Source organism: Gambusia affinis, linkage group LG20, assembly GCF_019740435.1.
Source record: "Gambusia affinis linkage group LG20, SWU_Gaff_1.0, whole genome shotgun sequence".
NCBI classification, from domain to species: domain Eukaryota; kingdom Metazoa; phylum Chordata; class Actinopteri; order Cyprinodontiformes; family Poeciliidae; genus Gambusia; species Gambusia affinis.
The window spans coordinates 22,117,086-22,132,628 of record NC_057887.1 but is presented as its reverse complement, the minus strand read 5'-3'; the positions used below and the strand labels follow the sequence as shown (position 1 = coordinate 22,132,628).

The 15,543-nt window shown below is 40.3% G+C and overlaps 1 protein-coding gene across 7 annotated transcripts in view; it reads right to left on the bottom strand.

Annotated features, from left to right (window-relative positions):
• LOC122823632 (ankyrin repeat and fibronectin type-III domain-containing protein 1) overlaps window positions 1-15,543 on the bottom strand; it is a 182,942-nt gene that overhangs the window by 50,875 nt on the left and 116,524 nt on the right. For all 7 annotated transcript variants that reach the window (XM_044103453.1, XM_044103451.1, XM_044103452.1 and 4 more), the window contains one exon: window positions 7,298-7,420. In XM_044103453.1, the coding sequence (XP_043959388.1) occupies window positions 7,298-7,420 (123 nt within the window). The remainder of the gene's footprint in view (window positions 1-7,297; window positions 7,421-15,543) is intronic.

Sequence of the window (15,543 nt, the reverse complement as noted above, 5' to 3'; positions counted from 1 at the left end):
CCTTGCCTTCCTTAATCACCATCACTCTCTCTTGTCTTCTGCCTCTTAGTTTCACTACTTTTCCTCCAACATCTCGTCTCTTAACAGGACACCAACAACTTTCCCTTCAGTCTGTCTGTCTGCTTCTCTCTCTCCATCCTAAGGAGCATCTCCCTGTGTGTGTGTGCCAAGCTGAGGTTTGGACTGGAAACCAGAGAATCCAGTTAGAGACACACAGGACAAGAGGGAGCCAGCCTCATAAATCTCCGTTACAGCAGCCCAGAGCGTCCAGAGCGGAGAACACGCTGACAGTGCGCCTCCACTTCTGAATACTGGCTCTGTCTGTGTGGAAAATTTTAATGTGCCTCTTATAAAATTTTATGTCACATGGTGGTGTAAAGGATTACATTTTCAACATGTTAGCATGCATGGGTAAACAGAAGTTTGCAAGTGTTAATATAAAAACACAAGATTTAGCGAGACTGTTCAGCGGACGCAGCCACAACTATCGAGAACTGGGAGCTTAACACAACAAGAAAAATGTTTTGGGTTAGATTCAGAATCATAAATTTACAGGAATATTTTACATTTTTGTGGGACACAATGAAATCTTTTTAACAGAGGAAGTGTAGCTGTTTTTGACCTTCTTATCGCGCCGCGTGATCTTCGTCAACAGGAAAAGCATTCTCAGCTGCTGCAGGATTGTCGAGATTCACGTTTCTCCAAGCAGAATTCATGACCGCGTTGATCACAAAAGCCTTGTGCATACTTTCTGTTCAGAGTGAGACTGACGCTGTGTTCATGTGGAAAGGCATCCTGTTTGTAAATCTGCTGGCAGAATGGAGTGACCAAGGAGATTCTTACCAAAAAATGCAGATCAGTTTTCGTTCATGCAAGGCTGCTGTTCTTAAGGAAACAGAAAGAAAGCCAAGACTTCACCAGAGCAGATCTGCACATCTGCAAAGAGTTCAAACACCAGACCTGTTAGCCTGGGTTATATTTATCACCCTCCAGTTGATGGTTAATTTGCTCTGTAATAGTGTAGCATTTTACAGTTGGATGGAAATAACAAATAGACTCTGAAATAATACATTATTGAGAATACTAAGGCAGAAACATTGAGTGTTTTCACATCTCAGTTTGACTGGAGACCAAAATTTGTTTCATTTTCAGCTGCTGACCTTGGATAAACCTGTTCCCTTCCTCGCCTGTAGGGGCGCTGCACCAAGATCCACTGATGGAAATGACACAAAAACACAAAATCTTTTTGGTCTAGATCCTAGTGCAAATTTCTTAGAAAACCTGAAATAAAACAAAACTAATTTAACAGTAACTTTCCAGCTTGTTTTAAGTAGATAATTCCTTAATGTTGGTGAAACTGTACTGCCTCCATTGGCAGATAAATTATCTTATAACATGTGGAAAATGTCTTGTTATAAGTGACATAATCTGTACTTTTTCATCAGTATTAAAGAAATATTTTCTTAAAACAAGCATCTGTTTCTTACTGAAACATTACTTGTAAGATGCTTTTCTTTTTTCAAGTTTATTTAGATATTTGTACTAGAATCTAGACCAAAAATACTTGGTAAAACTTTGTGTTTTTACAGCGCTCTGAGCGCAACTTCCTTCTTCATAAAATTTAAACAAAAATGGAGAGGCGTCAGATTTTAGACCACATTAGGGTGACCAGATTTGGGTTTCTGAAAAGGAGGACACTTTTTTTTTGTTGGCGAGGGGGGGGGATCGGCGGACACACACACACACTCGCACACATAATGCAACGTGATTGGATTTGGGGAGAAGGGCGGGACTAATTTGCCATACAAAGAAACCTGGAATGGAGTAGTGGAACGGAGTGGCAATGTAATCACAATGCACTGTAAGCTATGTAATGTGTTTTGAGGCAGTTGAGCAAAATCCCTAACGATTTTTAAATTCCCCCCGGACATTTTTTTAGGTCTGAAAAGTAGGACATGTCCGGGAAAAAGAGGACGTCTGGTCACCCTATACCACACACCATTTCTCCTGCTAGCGCTAAGCTAACGTGTTTGTTTTGTTTGTATTTACCCACAATGCCCTGTGCTCCATTTGGTGTTCACATACGCATTCAAACTGCACTGAGTGCGAGGTTTTTAGGTCCGCATCAGAGTTCGATTAGCATTCATCCAGACAAACAAACTGGAGTTTATTTGCCTGGATGTGGAGAAGAGCAGCTCTACTCTGAGCCTCACCAGTAGATTGTTGAACTTTGACCTGACCAACTGCAGTAACTCCAGATGTTTGCGTTTCCGTGACAGGCTGGGACAAAATGATCGTACATCTGGATTTATCAGATCACATGACCGTCTTCCCATCTTTATGCTTCCTTGCAGATTGAAGCTTTTTCCTGAGCTTCACTGATTCACGGTTTTCTTACGGCTGTTGAATCCCAATCCTCTGAGTTCCCTAAAAACTGTGGTGTGGAAATGCTCTTAAATTCACTAGTAAACATAGCCTGACTTTTGCTGTTGTTTTTCTTCAATCTAATTTTAACCAAATGTTTCAGTGTTCAGGATTGTTTTCGACGGTTCCCCGCTTTCCTGACAATGAACAGTTCTCAACCCAGTTCTAGTAGTTCCAGTAGTTCCTCTTTTCTTTTACAATCTCCTTAGATGTTTTATCCGCTTGATGCCAACAGTCTGATCTTTCTAAAGCAGGATGTGTTTCCACTTGATTGTTTAGCAAATGAGAAGCTACTAATTGCATCTGCTGGGGTTAAATAATTTGATTTGCTTGCTTTCTTAACTCCAGGTGAAGACTTTCTCCCTCTTTGGCAGGCAGCGTATAAACCTTTAAAAAAGTGGAATAATGGGTGGAAACAGTAAAAAATAAAATAAAATGAAGTGGATGGTGACACTCTGTAATTTTTTCTTTGTTTTTATTCAGCTATTTATGTAAATCAAATGGTTATAATGAGCAGAGAGCTCAGGTTACAACAACAACACGACTGTGTGATAATGGAAAAGCAACCAATTACTTGGTGCTGTCAGCGCTCCATTTACATCGTTTGTTGTTCTTAACAAGTCCATATTGACTTTTACATGATTGGAGTATATCGCACATGGAGAGGCTTCTGCATGTTGATACACTTTAATGCAACTACAAAGCAGAAATAATGAGTCAGACGTTCCAATAGACGCAGGCGTCCCACTCGCCAATGATCGTTAATAGATCTTTACCGTGTTATGATTAGAAATGCTGCAGAGTAAAAAAATGACTGGCATTTATAAGCTCCTAATTTGTCCTTTCTGTTTGAACTGAGGGCCCTCTGCCACAGAAGAAAGAGGAAAATCAAAGGAGAGAATAAAAGAGTGGGTAATATTAAATTAAATTAGAACCAAATGAGGCAAGTGGCAGTCTGTCCAAAACCACTTTACACCCAGGCCCTCTGGGTATTGCCCGTCTTTTTCCAGTAAGAAATTAGTGATTTCTCTCTGTTCTTTTTATAATTCTTTGTGCGCAGCTCATACGGATTAACACTACACACCCAGTCCAACACAGTGCTAAGTATTACAATGTGTGTTATATGAGTGAGTGCGAATATTAAGAAGAAAATCAGACATGCAGGCTGGAGTTTGTGCCGTCCTGAGAGCGTGCGCTTGTGTTAATGTAACGACTGAGAGTTGGATTCTGCCCGGACTTCAAAGTTAAGACGTCATCCTGTCAGCGTGTCTTACCCTCCAAGACAGTTTGGCTCCAGGACTGCAGCCCTCCAGCGCTTTCTGCAGAACCCGCACACAATGCCTGGAAGCAGTCGCTCATGGGGAACCGACTTCTCTTTGCTTAAATTCCCCATTTTTACTGGTTTTACTGGTGTTAGGATGAGACGTTACACTGTTCCCTCTGCAGGACGAATGTTTTGGTAACTAAAAACTTTCTGAACGGTTTGAATTTGTTCAACAATGTAGAGGAAACCAGAAGTTTACATACACTAAATATAAAGACACATTCATATTTCCATCCCCTCACTGTCTTCAGTTAAATGATGTTTTGTTCTAGGTGAGTTAAAATGACCAAAACTATTTCCACACTGCAAAAACACAAAATCCTACCAAGTATTTTTGGTTTAGTCTTTAAGTGTCTTAGTTCACCTAAAATCAGACAAAACTAACTCCCACATAACTTTACAGTAATTGTTTTTAGTCAATTCTTCCTTAAAATTGATGAAAAAGTAATTGTTCCAATAGATTATTTCACTACAAGATATTTTCCCATGTTAGTAAATGAAACTCTTTCATCAATATTAAACAATTAGTGACTTAAACTCTTATTTCTTACAAGTTACTTTTGTCTTATTTCAAGTGTACTAAGATATTTGCACTAGAATTGGATCAGAAATACTTGGTGGGATTTTGTGTTTTTGCAGTGCATTCATTAAATAGCTCAATAATGAGAGAAAATGTCAGAGATTATTCGTTCATGTCTTCAGAATCAGAAGTTTACATACGTTTCCTGGGTGTAGATTTGGGTTTGCTGGAGTTCTGGTCCATTCTTCCGAACAGAACTGGTCTAACTGGGTCGGGTTTGTAGGCTTCCTTCACTTGCACGTCCTTTCGGATCTGTCCACCGAGATCCAGGCTTTGTGCTGTCCACTAACACACATTGAGTTTGTTGTGTGAAGCCCCTCTGGCTGAAGGCTTCGGCTCCATTTGGAAGACAGATTCTCTTCCTCATCAGAGAATCTGTTTCATCAAGTTTCCACTTCCTCCTGCAGCAGAACAGCCCCTCAGCATGATGCTGCCATTCCCACATTTTGTATCCTGGATGGTGCAAGTGTCCCCAGTTTTACCTAAAACAGTTCCACTTGAGTTTTATCGGACCACAGGAAGAGTCTCCAAAGATTGAGCTCTTTGTCCCAGGGTGCATCTGTCTGTATGGATGCTTTCTGTCCATGTCGCTGCAGAACATGTTTCACTCTAGATAATGTCTCACCAGCTTCAGGAGCATTTTAAATTCTTTGTCTTTTATTCTGAGGTTGATTTGGACATTTCAGAGCAAAACCCGTTTCCTTCCTGGGCAGAATCGAGGTCGGACGTTCCCTTCGTGTCTATAATGGCACAGATTGTTTGAACAGATGAAGGCAGCATTTCAAGCGTCTGGAAATTTTTCCCCAGACTGAAGCAGGTCCAGGGTTCTCTTCTGGGATGATATCTGGGATGGTTTTTATGTCTTTTATGAGTTCCAGGTTTGACCTCACAGGTGAAACACCAATGTGTCAGTTAACATAATCATCTCTTCCTACAGGTTCCTCACTAACAAACCCACTTTGGTGCACAAAGAATGTTTATAATTTTGTGTATCACATGACACAAAGATATAAAAAATCTAAATGAAACTTTACTGACTCATTCATAGTTCATAGTCTGAACTGGAAGTGATCGGCGCCATCTTAGTAGGCAAACATGAGAGAATAAGAAATATCACAATACATATGCAGCAGCCTGTAGAGCATCCGAACCCGGACTTAGAAGCACAGAACGATAGAAATAACCCAGCTTTGACCATTTAACAGGTTAAATTGCTGGCACAGAAAACGGGAAAGCATAAAAGTTAAAGAATTCAAGGAATGCAGCCGAGTCGGACCCGTTGCCAACAGATGCCACTGAACGGGTTTTGTCAGTGACTGTATGATGACTGTGCATTCCTGTCCGGTCTCCCAGCCTCCTTTTACCTGACTCAACATTCAACCTCCACTCTCTCGCGCTTTGGCCTCTTTTTTCTCGCTGCGTCACAAAGGGAGAGTCACGCTGATGTAACGCCGCCTCGGCGCGGGGAGAAAGTTGGAATCCAGCTGTATCTGCGCCCCTCCCTTTAAATGAGCATGTCCAATCTACCCACAGCGTTCCATTAAAACCAGACCACATCAATCTGGGCCTGAACTTTAAAGGCCAGGTCCCCTTTCCTGTGGCAGGGGAGGAAAACACAGAGCTGTTAGAGCGGAGGACCTCACACCTCAGCTCATACACTTAACACCACGTTTCTGCTGCTGGACCACACATCACAGTGACCGTCAGAGACCACACAGTCCGGCTCACAAGTCCAACAAAAGATCTCGTAAGACCTCACAGCGGGTCCTAACGGGATTCGACAGGAATCCCACACCTGTAGCTCCACTGAGCAGCTACTGCAGGCCGAGTCACGGTTCAGTTTCGCCTCTTAATTTACCATCATCTGCAGCCTCATATTTTAGCCTGACTTGGTAAATAGGAATGTTTTATTTGATAAATCCTTTTGTGTTCGATGTTTATTATAAGGGAAGCCTTTTACTTCTTAATTTTATGGGTCCCCCAGACCCCGAAACACGGAGCACCGGCCCGGATCAACCCCGACTTTCTAAACAGACGCATCACAACAGTCCTGAGCTCAGAACCGGTTTGAGTGTTATGACCTTGAAATCCGCTGTGATTAGATAAATCTGCTCTTCAAGAAAATCCCCTCTGTCTCTTTACAATCTGGAAAACTCCTGGTCACCAACATTTCATTTTATTTTTAACAACAGGAAGTTACAGACCTTCTGCAGCTCACTAAATTAGAATATGATCAAAAATGTAATTTATTTCGTTTACCATTTATTGTGAAAAACTACTTTGAATCAGAGGTGGAGACTCGAGTCACATGACTTGGACTCGGGTCGTTCATACTCAGACTTTAAACTTAACTTTACAAAATGTTAAGAGACCTGAACTTGCTTTTTAACTTGGGACTTGAACCTGTTTATTTGAGAAGACTTCATATTTTACCCAAAATCTAAAGTTTAAAACATGTTATTTGTAAAGCGGGTCCCATTAACTCATTTCACTCATTTCACATTAAGACTAGGAGGACATTGTGAGATGGACAGAAATGTCCCTCTGTTCTTCCACACTCTGTAAATATGTTTGCTTCAACCACATTAACTAGATTTAAAAATATAAAAAAAACAGAGAAGACGTCAGAACGCTCAAAGCAGATATTTCTTTTGGGTACATCAGTTATGAAGTATCCAACAAAAACCAGACTGCAACATGCAAAACCTGCAAGAACCGGATCTCAGATGGAGATGCAACAGCTTCCAACTGCTCCACATCTGAAGTTGCAGAAAGAACGACAGGCGGTCCTTTTCTTTAGCTCTGAGGTCGCTGACTTTAGCTGACTTTGTGTTTTTAGGAACTCCGGGATACGTTGGTGACACCGCTTAGCCTTCACTTGTATGCTGATGTGCAGAGTGTTATCTCAGGAAGCCCTCCGGCTTCGCGCAGTGAGCCGGGTCCGGATCAGAAAGCAGTAAAAGTCTTACCAGTCCACACTTAGAGATCGTCTTCTGTAGGACAACGGTCTGTCTGAAGACGTCTTCCCTGCTTTGGCTGGTCGCTCTTTCAGGGAGAGACGATGGGTGAATTTGGAGATTCCCGACTCGGACCTGGACGGCAGAATAACAGAAGAAAACATTAAGACCCAACAGGCGGAAAAGAATAAATGATTAATCCCAAAGTGAGAACATTGTTTTTAAAAGCCCAGTGGGTTTTACGGCAGAGCAAACTTTGACCCGCAAAGTTCACAAAGTAATATCTTAGGTGTGTAGAGGTCCAACTTTCAGTTTGATTACATTTATTACACATTTTTTCAACAAAATCACAATGAGAAGGTCCAAAAAAATCCCTTCAAAACAAACCTAACAAACATTTTTGCAAGCTGTACTTTTGTTTTCCATGTATTTATGAACTTCTTATTAGAAATTCAAAACTTCTTCTGAGGATCCACTTTATACAATAACCAGGATGGTAAAAACAAATCTTTGGTTTAAGACTCCAGTGGTGTTTGGGAGGCAGGTCATAAAAAAACACATGAATGAATGAATGAATGAATGAATGAATGAATGAATGAATGAATGAATGAATGAATGAATAAATAAATAAATAAATAAATAAATAAATAAATAAATAAATAAATAAATAAATAAATAAATAAATAAATAAATAAATAAATAAATAAATAAATAAATATTTATTGTCTGTCTTCCCATCACAAATGAAAATGTTGATTTGCTAAACTGGAGTTTTCAGTGGAAGCCATTTTATGGGACCAGATGAAACAAAAATTTAACTTTCTGGCCTGGAAAAGATGGATTTTATGTAAAACAATTTCTCTGTAAGGTATGGTAGAGGATCTGTGATGCTGTGTGTGTGTTTGTGTCATTTTAAATAAAAACCCAGTGACCTCTGCCAGGTGGGTTTTACATCAGGATAACGATCCAAATGTTTCATCAAATCAACCCAGAAATTGTTCACAGACAAACCACCTGAATTCTGGGCAATCCTTCCCAAAAAAGCTGAACTCCAGGGAAACAAACCCAGTTAAACATCACAGAAGACCAGGGGTTGTCACGAGAAGAGGTCATGAATTAATTTAAAAATAGATTCATGATCTAGATCAGGGATCTCAAACTCCAGTCCTCCAGGATCGCAGTCCTGCAGTTTTTAGATGAGCCACAGGTACAAAACACTGGAATGAAATGACTTAATTACCTCCACCTTGTGTAGATCAGTTCTCCAGAGCCTTAATTATTCTATTCAAGTGTGATGCAGCAGAGGCACATCTAAAAGTTGCAGGACTGCGGCCCTCGAGGACTGGAGTTTGGGACCCCTGATCTAGATGTTTTTCCCCCATGGAACAAATGTAGTCAAATTAAAAGTTGGATTTTTCCAAATCCTCCACTGAGTTGAAGGTTCTGCAATAAATGAAATAAAGTTTCTAAGACTTTTTACCCGGCGTGCCAATAACTCCGCTGGGTGCCGCTAATCTTCATCAAACAGCCCTTCTCAGAGAAAATGTAATTCCTGGAGCTGACAAACAGCATCACAAGGCTTCAGGTCTCTGAGGAAACATCCAGTTTCAGGGGAAAGCCACATTCTTCCTGCCTTCTTTTCCCTCAATCTTCCTCAAAGATAAAAAACAATCCCACACATTTTAATCTCCTCTGCTGGGCCGACGACGTCCCAGCTCAACTTTTTTCTCGAAATTAAAAACAGGAAATGTAATATTTTGGTTTACTCTTGCCCGGAATACATTTGATGAAGCTGCGTAATATTGCTGCAGTTACACTGGGGACTAATCAAAATGAATTATTATACTCTATCAAAGAGCCGGGCTTAAAACGAGGAAATGCACTCAGCACCAGAACTGGAGATGTGGAAATTCACATCGCTTTTTAATATAACTGTAACTTCAGCAACAAACTGTGGAGAACTTTAGGGATACTCCCTAAATCTGTAAAGGAAACTCAGCCGGTGACGTTTATCTGCATGTTCCTGCATTTCTTTTAAGCCTACATCTCAACTTTGGTTTTGGAAATTAATATAACAATCATAACCTCCAAGCCTGAACACAATTTAAAAGGAAAATGTGTAGAAATCATGAAATATGCTCTTTAAAACAGACAGTGCAACCTTGCATGCCTGCACAGTTGCTTTTTAAAAAACTGACATAATTATACGAATCATCCATTACCATGACACATTAAATCTTTAAACAATTCACATCTAATCTCATGAAGCCTTTTAAATCATGTACAGTCAGTGTTTCTCTTTTTAAATGCATTTTAAATACAGTAGAAATGAAAATGTCCAGAGTCTCATTTAGAATGACGTATTTATAATGCATATAAAGCAGAAACTATCCGCTATCCGTTACTGTTGCTATCCCAATCCAACATCCTGCACACAATTATTTCCTGCCTCAGCGCCAGCATCTCCAAACAGTTAAGACAAAAGCATATTTTCCTACGTGAACCATCCACAAGGAGTTGAAGAATTTTTGGCAGATTGGTGATGAGCTCCTAATTCAGCGTTTTAAATTCAGGCGCGGCTTCGCCGTCTACTTCAATGCTGAGCATGAATGCTACTGGTGTTGATTTTCACCTACGTCAACAGTAGCTCTCTGTTCACAGGGTAACCGTAATTAACTCAGGATCTTCTGCAGTGATCTGGTTCAGATCGTCTTTTGTTGTTAATGGACGGTTTGGTTTTTGTGAGTCTAATAGGCTTAATCTGTGGCAGGTGCGTAAAATTAGAGTCTCTTATAGAAGTTCAAACAAATTTTTTCGAGCAAACAGATGACACAACATGACCGTAGGACTAAAGGATGAGAAGAGTAATGCTTAGAAACACAACGGATGACGGCATCAAACGCCACGAAGGGGCAGAGGACACAGAAAAGACCCAAGGGAATTTCTTTGAGGGGTTGAGATGAAAAAGCGCACATGTGAAGCAGGTGGGTTTGGTGGCAACTGGCGGGCTGGCGCTCGGCTCCATGAGAGCCTCAGTCCTGGATCGACCCCATGCAGCTGTCCCCGATAACATCACACACACACACACACACACGCAGTTGTGTTTTCATGAGTTGTGGGGACTTCACAGTGACTTCCATTAATTTCTACAACCTGATCACCTACGTCAACAGTAGCTCTAATCCAGCTCTAATCCTAACCCTAAACCTAACCATCACAGACCTAACCTGTAACCCATAAACCACAATTTCCCTCATAGTGACCAAGAAAATGTCCCCACAATCAGCAATGGTCCCCATAACCCCACATTGTAGACAGAACTAGGTTCCCATAAGGATATGAAAACCTGGTACACACACACACACACACACACACACCCACGCGCACGCACACACACACACACACACACACACACACACGCACAGTGATGATGAAATCTTCTTGGAAGCCCATTCAGGGTGTCCTGGTGAATCACTCTCCCAGCAGAACCGGATTTGCTTTTATTTTCCTGCTGCTGACCTCAGTTCAGGAAATCAGTAAAACAAAAGATAAATCTTCCAAATGTAATTGAGACAGGAGGGAAAAGCATATCGTCCACATTCAGGCAAGTTTATTCAATATGAAACTGTAACAAAATAAAGTTTTTGTACAAGAAAATCAGAATTTTACACTGTAAAAACACACAAGAGTAAATTTGGTCGAGCGTTTGGTGCAAATGTTAGTACGCTTGAAAAAAGACAAAACTTATAAGTGGCTTTTCGGTACGATAGGAGCTTGTTTTGAGTCAATAATTCCTTAATATTGATGACAAACTTCTAACCGCTGAAAGTTGTTACTGTGACGAACCAAAATTCAGGGAACATGAACGACTTTGTAAGGCGCCGTAGCTGTTTGTTTAGGAAAGTGCTTGACAGCATTTAAAAGATTAATTTGTCATTCTAATTTTATGTTTGGATGCTAATTCCTTGCCTGATATGTCTTCATAGATAAGTAAGGAATCAGAGTTGATGCTGTGATGAACATTTCTGCTGAAATGATTGTGGTTAAAAAACATTTAAAAAGAAAAAAGGAGGTTGATTCATACATGCGATATGTATCGGTTCTGCACTATTTTCTGATAATGATCGTTCCTAAAATGTAGTCTTGTGTAATTTTTAAACATACTTAAGTTACTTACCGTTGCTGTGTTTTTTTAACAGGTTGTGTAAAATCTGAAACATGCTCCTGTTAAACAGCTAAAACCTGCTGTAGCCCAGAAAGTTTGACAGAAGTTCTGCTCAAATGAAACTTATGCTATCTGTCAAGCGTCGCTTCCATTTTAGCACAACTTCTGTTGTGGATTTTGCATTCTGCTGATCCTGCTGGGCCACCATACAAACTCTGTCATAAGTCCCCCATGCTTTAGGCATTCATTTTGTTTTGCTGACTGGTACTGCATGATAACTATTTGCCTCCAAATGTTCAATCGCCCCCTAAGATGTGATAAGTAATCTCAAAACAATATATTCCTGCTACTTATCAGGGCTAATGTGATTTTAGCAGCGCCTGTGACTTTCCGGAGTTTTGCAACACAAGCGTGTCTTTGTCAGCTGTGAACTGTTTGTGTGATGATTTGGTGAAAGTGTTGAAATTCTCTCACATGCCCCCTCCTTCCTTCACACAAACACTCACTGCTCACCAAATGTTACCTTTCCTCTGTTTCACTACTGTGACAGCAATCAGCTCTTCAGAGGGATTCGTGTGCAGGAGCACCGATTGTTCTCGCTCTCACTGCACGAAGCTGCAGACGCAGCAACCCACTATTCAATAGGAGAGCAGAATCACTGCTGCTCTTACAAAGCAAACATTGTTGATCATCATTTCATTTTCCTTTATTTAACCAGGTAAACCCCGTTGAGATCTAGATCTCATTTTCAAGAGGGGCCTGGGAAAAAAAAATAAAAAAAATTGGCAATACATAACAATCTGGTTACAAGAAAAAACAAGTAATACATATAAACCATAAAAACAATTTAAAAACAATGACAATGTTTCAACCAATTATACAATGTTTTTTTTATATATATATAAATGTTCAAGCATCCCATATAAAAAAACATTGTAAAAAGTTAGAAACGGCGTAAGACTGAAATGTGACGTCTGTTTCCTGGACAGACGTATGAAAACCACGCTGGACGTGTTCAAGGCAAACAACAAAACCTCAAAATAGAAAAATAAATTTTATTTATTCACTTCTACTCTGATAAAAGTCTAAAAAAGGAACAAATGAAAGCGCAGCATTCGCTCAGATTTCAGAACTGAAACACTTTAGCAGGTTGATAAATCTGAAATTAAATCTATGCCCACAATACGTAGTGAGTAACGAGGCAATAAGTTATATAAAAAGATATTTAAAAAATAAAACACTATATTGTTTGATATGGAATTATTTACCTCAGTTATGCTCAATAATTTATTAGGAAACGCTTCTAAATTGGAAAATCGATTTTATTCTTAGTTAATAATATAGTTTTCACATAAATTGATTTTCAGACAAATAAATAATATTTTCATTTACTGAATGATTAATAATCAAAAGTTAATTTGCTTTGTGATTTCGCCTGAGTAAAGATGGAAATTATGCATGTTGTTTTACATGTAGAAACTTTTCCGCTATTAATAAATGAGATGAGACCGACATGCAAACACTGTTTGTGGAGAAAAACTACTGCTGCACTGCTCTATAGACGTAGGCCCAGACATGGTGGTGGCAGTATAATGCTGAGGGATGCTGCTTTTCTGCACAAACAGGTTTCAGAAAAAGACTGATGGAAGGTTTCTGGGCTGGAGGTTCACCTTCCAGCAGGAAAACCATTCGAAACATACATGAGCTTATTCAGATAAAAGCATATTTATGTGTTAAAATGGCCTATTCAAAGCCCAGATCCAACTGCCATTGAGAATCTGTGGTCAGTCTTAAAAACTGATGTTCAAAGATGAGATTAAGGGGTTTCACAAAGAAAAAAACAATCGAAAATTTTTCTTTGTGAAAAAGAAAACTTAAGATTTTTTTTCATTTTTGAGAATTAAGATGTTTTCACAAAGAAGACGGTGGAGAAACGGCTGCATGGTGGCGGGCGGGTCATGAGCGGGTCAGAGCGGGTCAGAGCGGGTCATGAGCGGGTCAGAGCTGCACACACTCACTGCTCACCCTGCAATCAGTCTCTGTTTATCCACCAGTAAAAAGCAAATCATCTACATTAAGTTTGTGGTTTTTATGTGACAAAATGTGGAACATTTCCAAGTCACACATATACATAAGTAAAAGGGCTGCACAGTGGTGCAGTTGGTAGAGCTGTTGCCTTGCAGCAAGAAGGTCCTGAGTTCGATTCCCGGCCCGGGGTCTTTCTGCATGGAGTTTGCATGTTCTCCCTGTGCATGGTGGGTTCTCTCTGGGTTCTCCATCTTCCTCCCACAGTCCACAAACATGACTGTCAGGTTAATTGGTTTCTCTAAATTCTCCCTAGGTGTGAGTGTGTGTGAATGGTTGTGTGTCCTGTGTGTCTTTGTGTTGCCCTGCGACAGACTGGCGACCTGTCCAGGGTGACCCGCCTCTCACCCGGAACGCTGCTGGGGAGGAACCAGCAACCCTCCCGACCCCATTAGGGAAGAAGGGTGAACAGAAAATGGATGGATGGATGAATAAAAGTAAAACACAAGAGTGTTTTGTGTTTATGCAGTACATTAAATGTTGTATAACAATCCAAACTATATAAACATCTCTTTGGGATTGACTGTTTTCTCAGATGGATTTTGAACAGTGAGCTGCTTCTCAGATCATGCAACATGATTTGTGTTGATAAAAGGACGGCGTTCCGACTCGTTCATGTGGTCTGACTGAGGTTAGGGGGCCTCAATTACTGCTCCTATTTTAGATTACTAAATGTAATAAATAATGAGCAGTTATGGCTGCCGACCTAAAACAACTATTTTGTACAGAAGGCAAAACAAAACTGAGCTTCTCTTTCATGTCTCTTATTGCTGCTGTTGCTGCCAGTTGAAGTGTTATGACAAAGAGAACGAAGCTGCTCACAGGAACCGATGCATCAGCAGCACAGATAAACACAAGCAGAGTTTAACTCTTGATGCATTTCATTAGGTCCACAAAAAAGGCTTTCAGTGCTCCAATCATAAAAAGAAGCAGCCAAGCTATGAACATTGCTAATTAAAATCGGCTCAAAGAAAACCTTGTTTTCCACTCGCCATCTCCATCCAAACCCCTGTCTGCCTGTACGGCTCCCTACAAGACAGAAGTTGCCTTTATTTCACTGGGACTCGCTCCACAGCAATAAAACATGCTGATTTTTCTACAAGCTAATGAGATTTTCACTTAGTTGTTATAAAGTGATGTTATCTGCATTGCAGGAGGAGTGATGAGATGAGATGGCAGCAACACAGCAGGTATTACGCAACATCTCATGCACTATTTTTTTCCTTAAATTGATGAGCCTATTATTGGAGCAGAGTCTGAAGCGGAGCATCAGAATGACACAGATCGTGATTTAAAGGGGGTGAAAACATGTTTATTTCATAACAACATTCTGCTGCATGCAACAATAAATGTGCTCCTTACTGCAGACTGCAACGACTGCAGAAAGTAAACTTAATGCTCCTTAAGTAAGTTGCTTATTTTATGCGGAGCAGCAAAAGATGCACTAAGACGCCCAGAAGTGAAACTGAGGCTTTCATGAATGCAGAGCAGGACCAAAGAGCAGAGAGAGGAGAAAGAAGCTCAAATCATCTGTTGGGTTTTTCTGTCTGGATTTCTGATCCTTCAGAAATTTAAAGAGGAGCAGCAAAAGCAAACGAGGTGGATCAGCAGCAGCTAATGGTGTCATCCAGGACGTTATAGTTTAGCATGTTTGGCTGTCATGAGACACTTATATACCTGCAGTATTCAGTCAGAGGCTTCTTCAGATGTGCTGCAACACTGACTGCTGCAGTAGATCCTAGAGACACTTGGAAGATATGAGTTACAGCATTTAATTTCCCTTTGGGATAAATAAAGTATTGAAATAAATTAAAGCATTTTCTTAAAGCAGATTCTCAATTGTATTTAGACCTCGACTTTGACTAGGCCATGTTAATACATGAGCTGTATTTAAGCATGTTGGCAGGATGGAAAGAAAACCTCTAGTCAATCCTTTTCTGTATTTAGCTGCCTCTGTCTTCCCATCAAATCTGAAAAGCTTCGTCGGCATCCCCACAGTATGATTCTG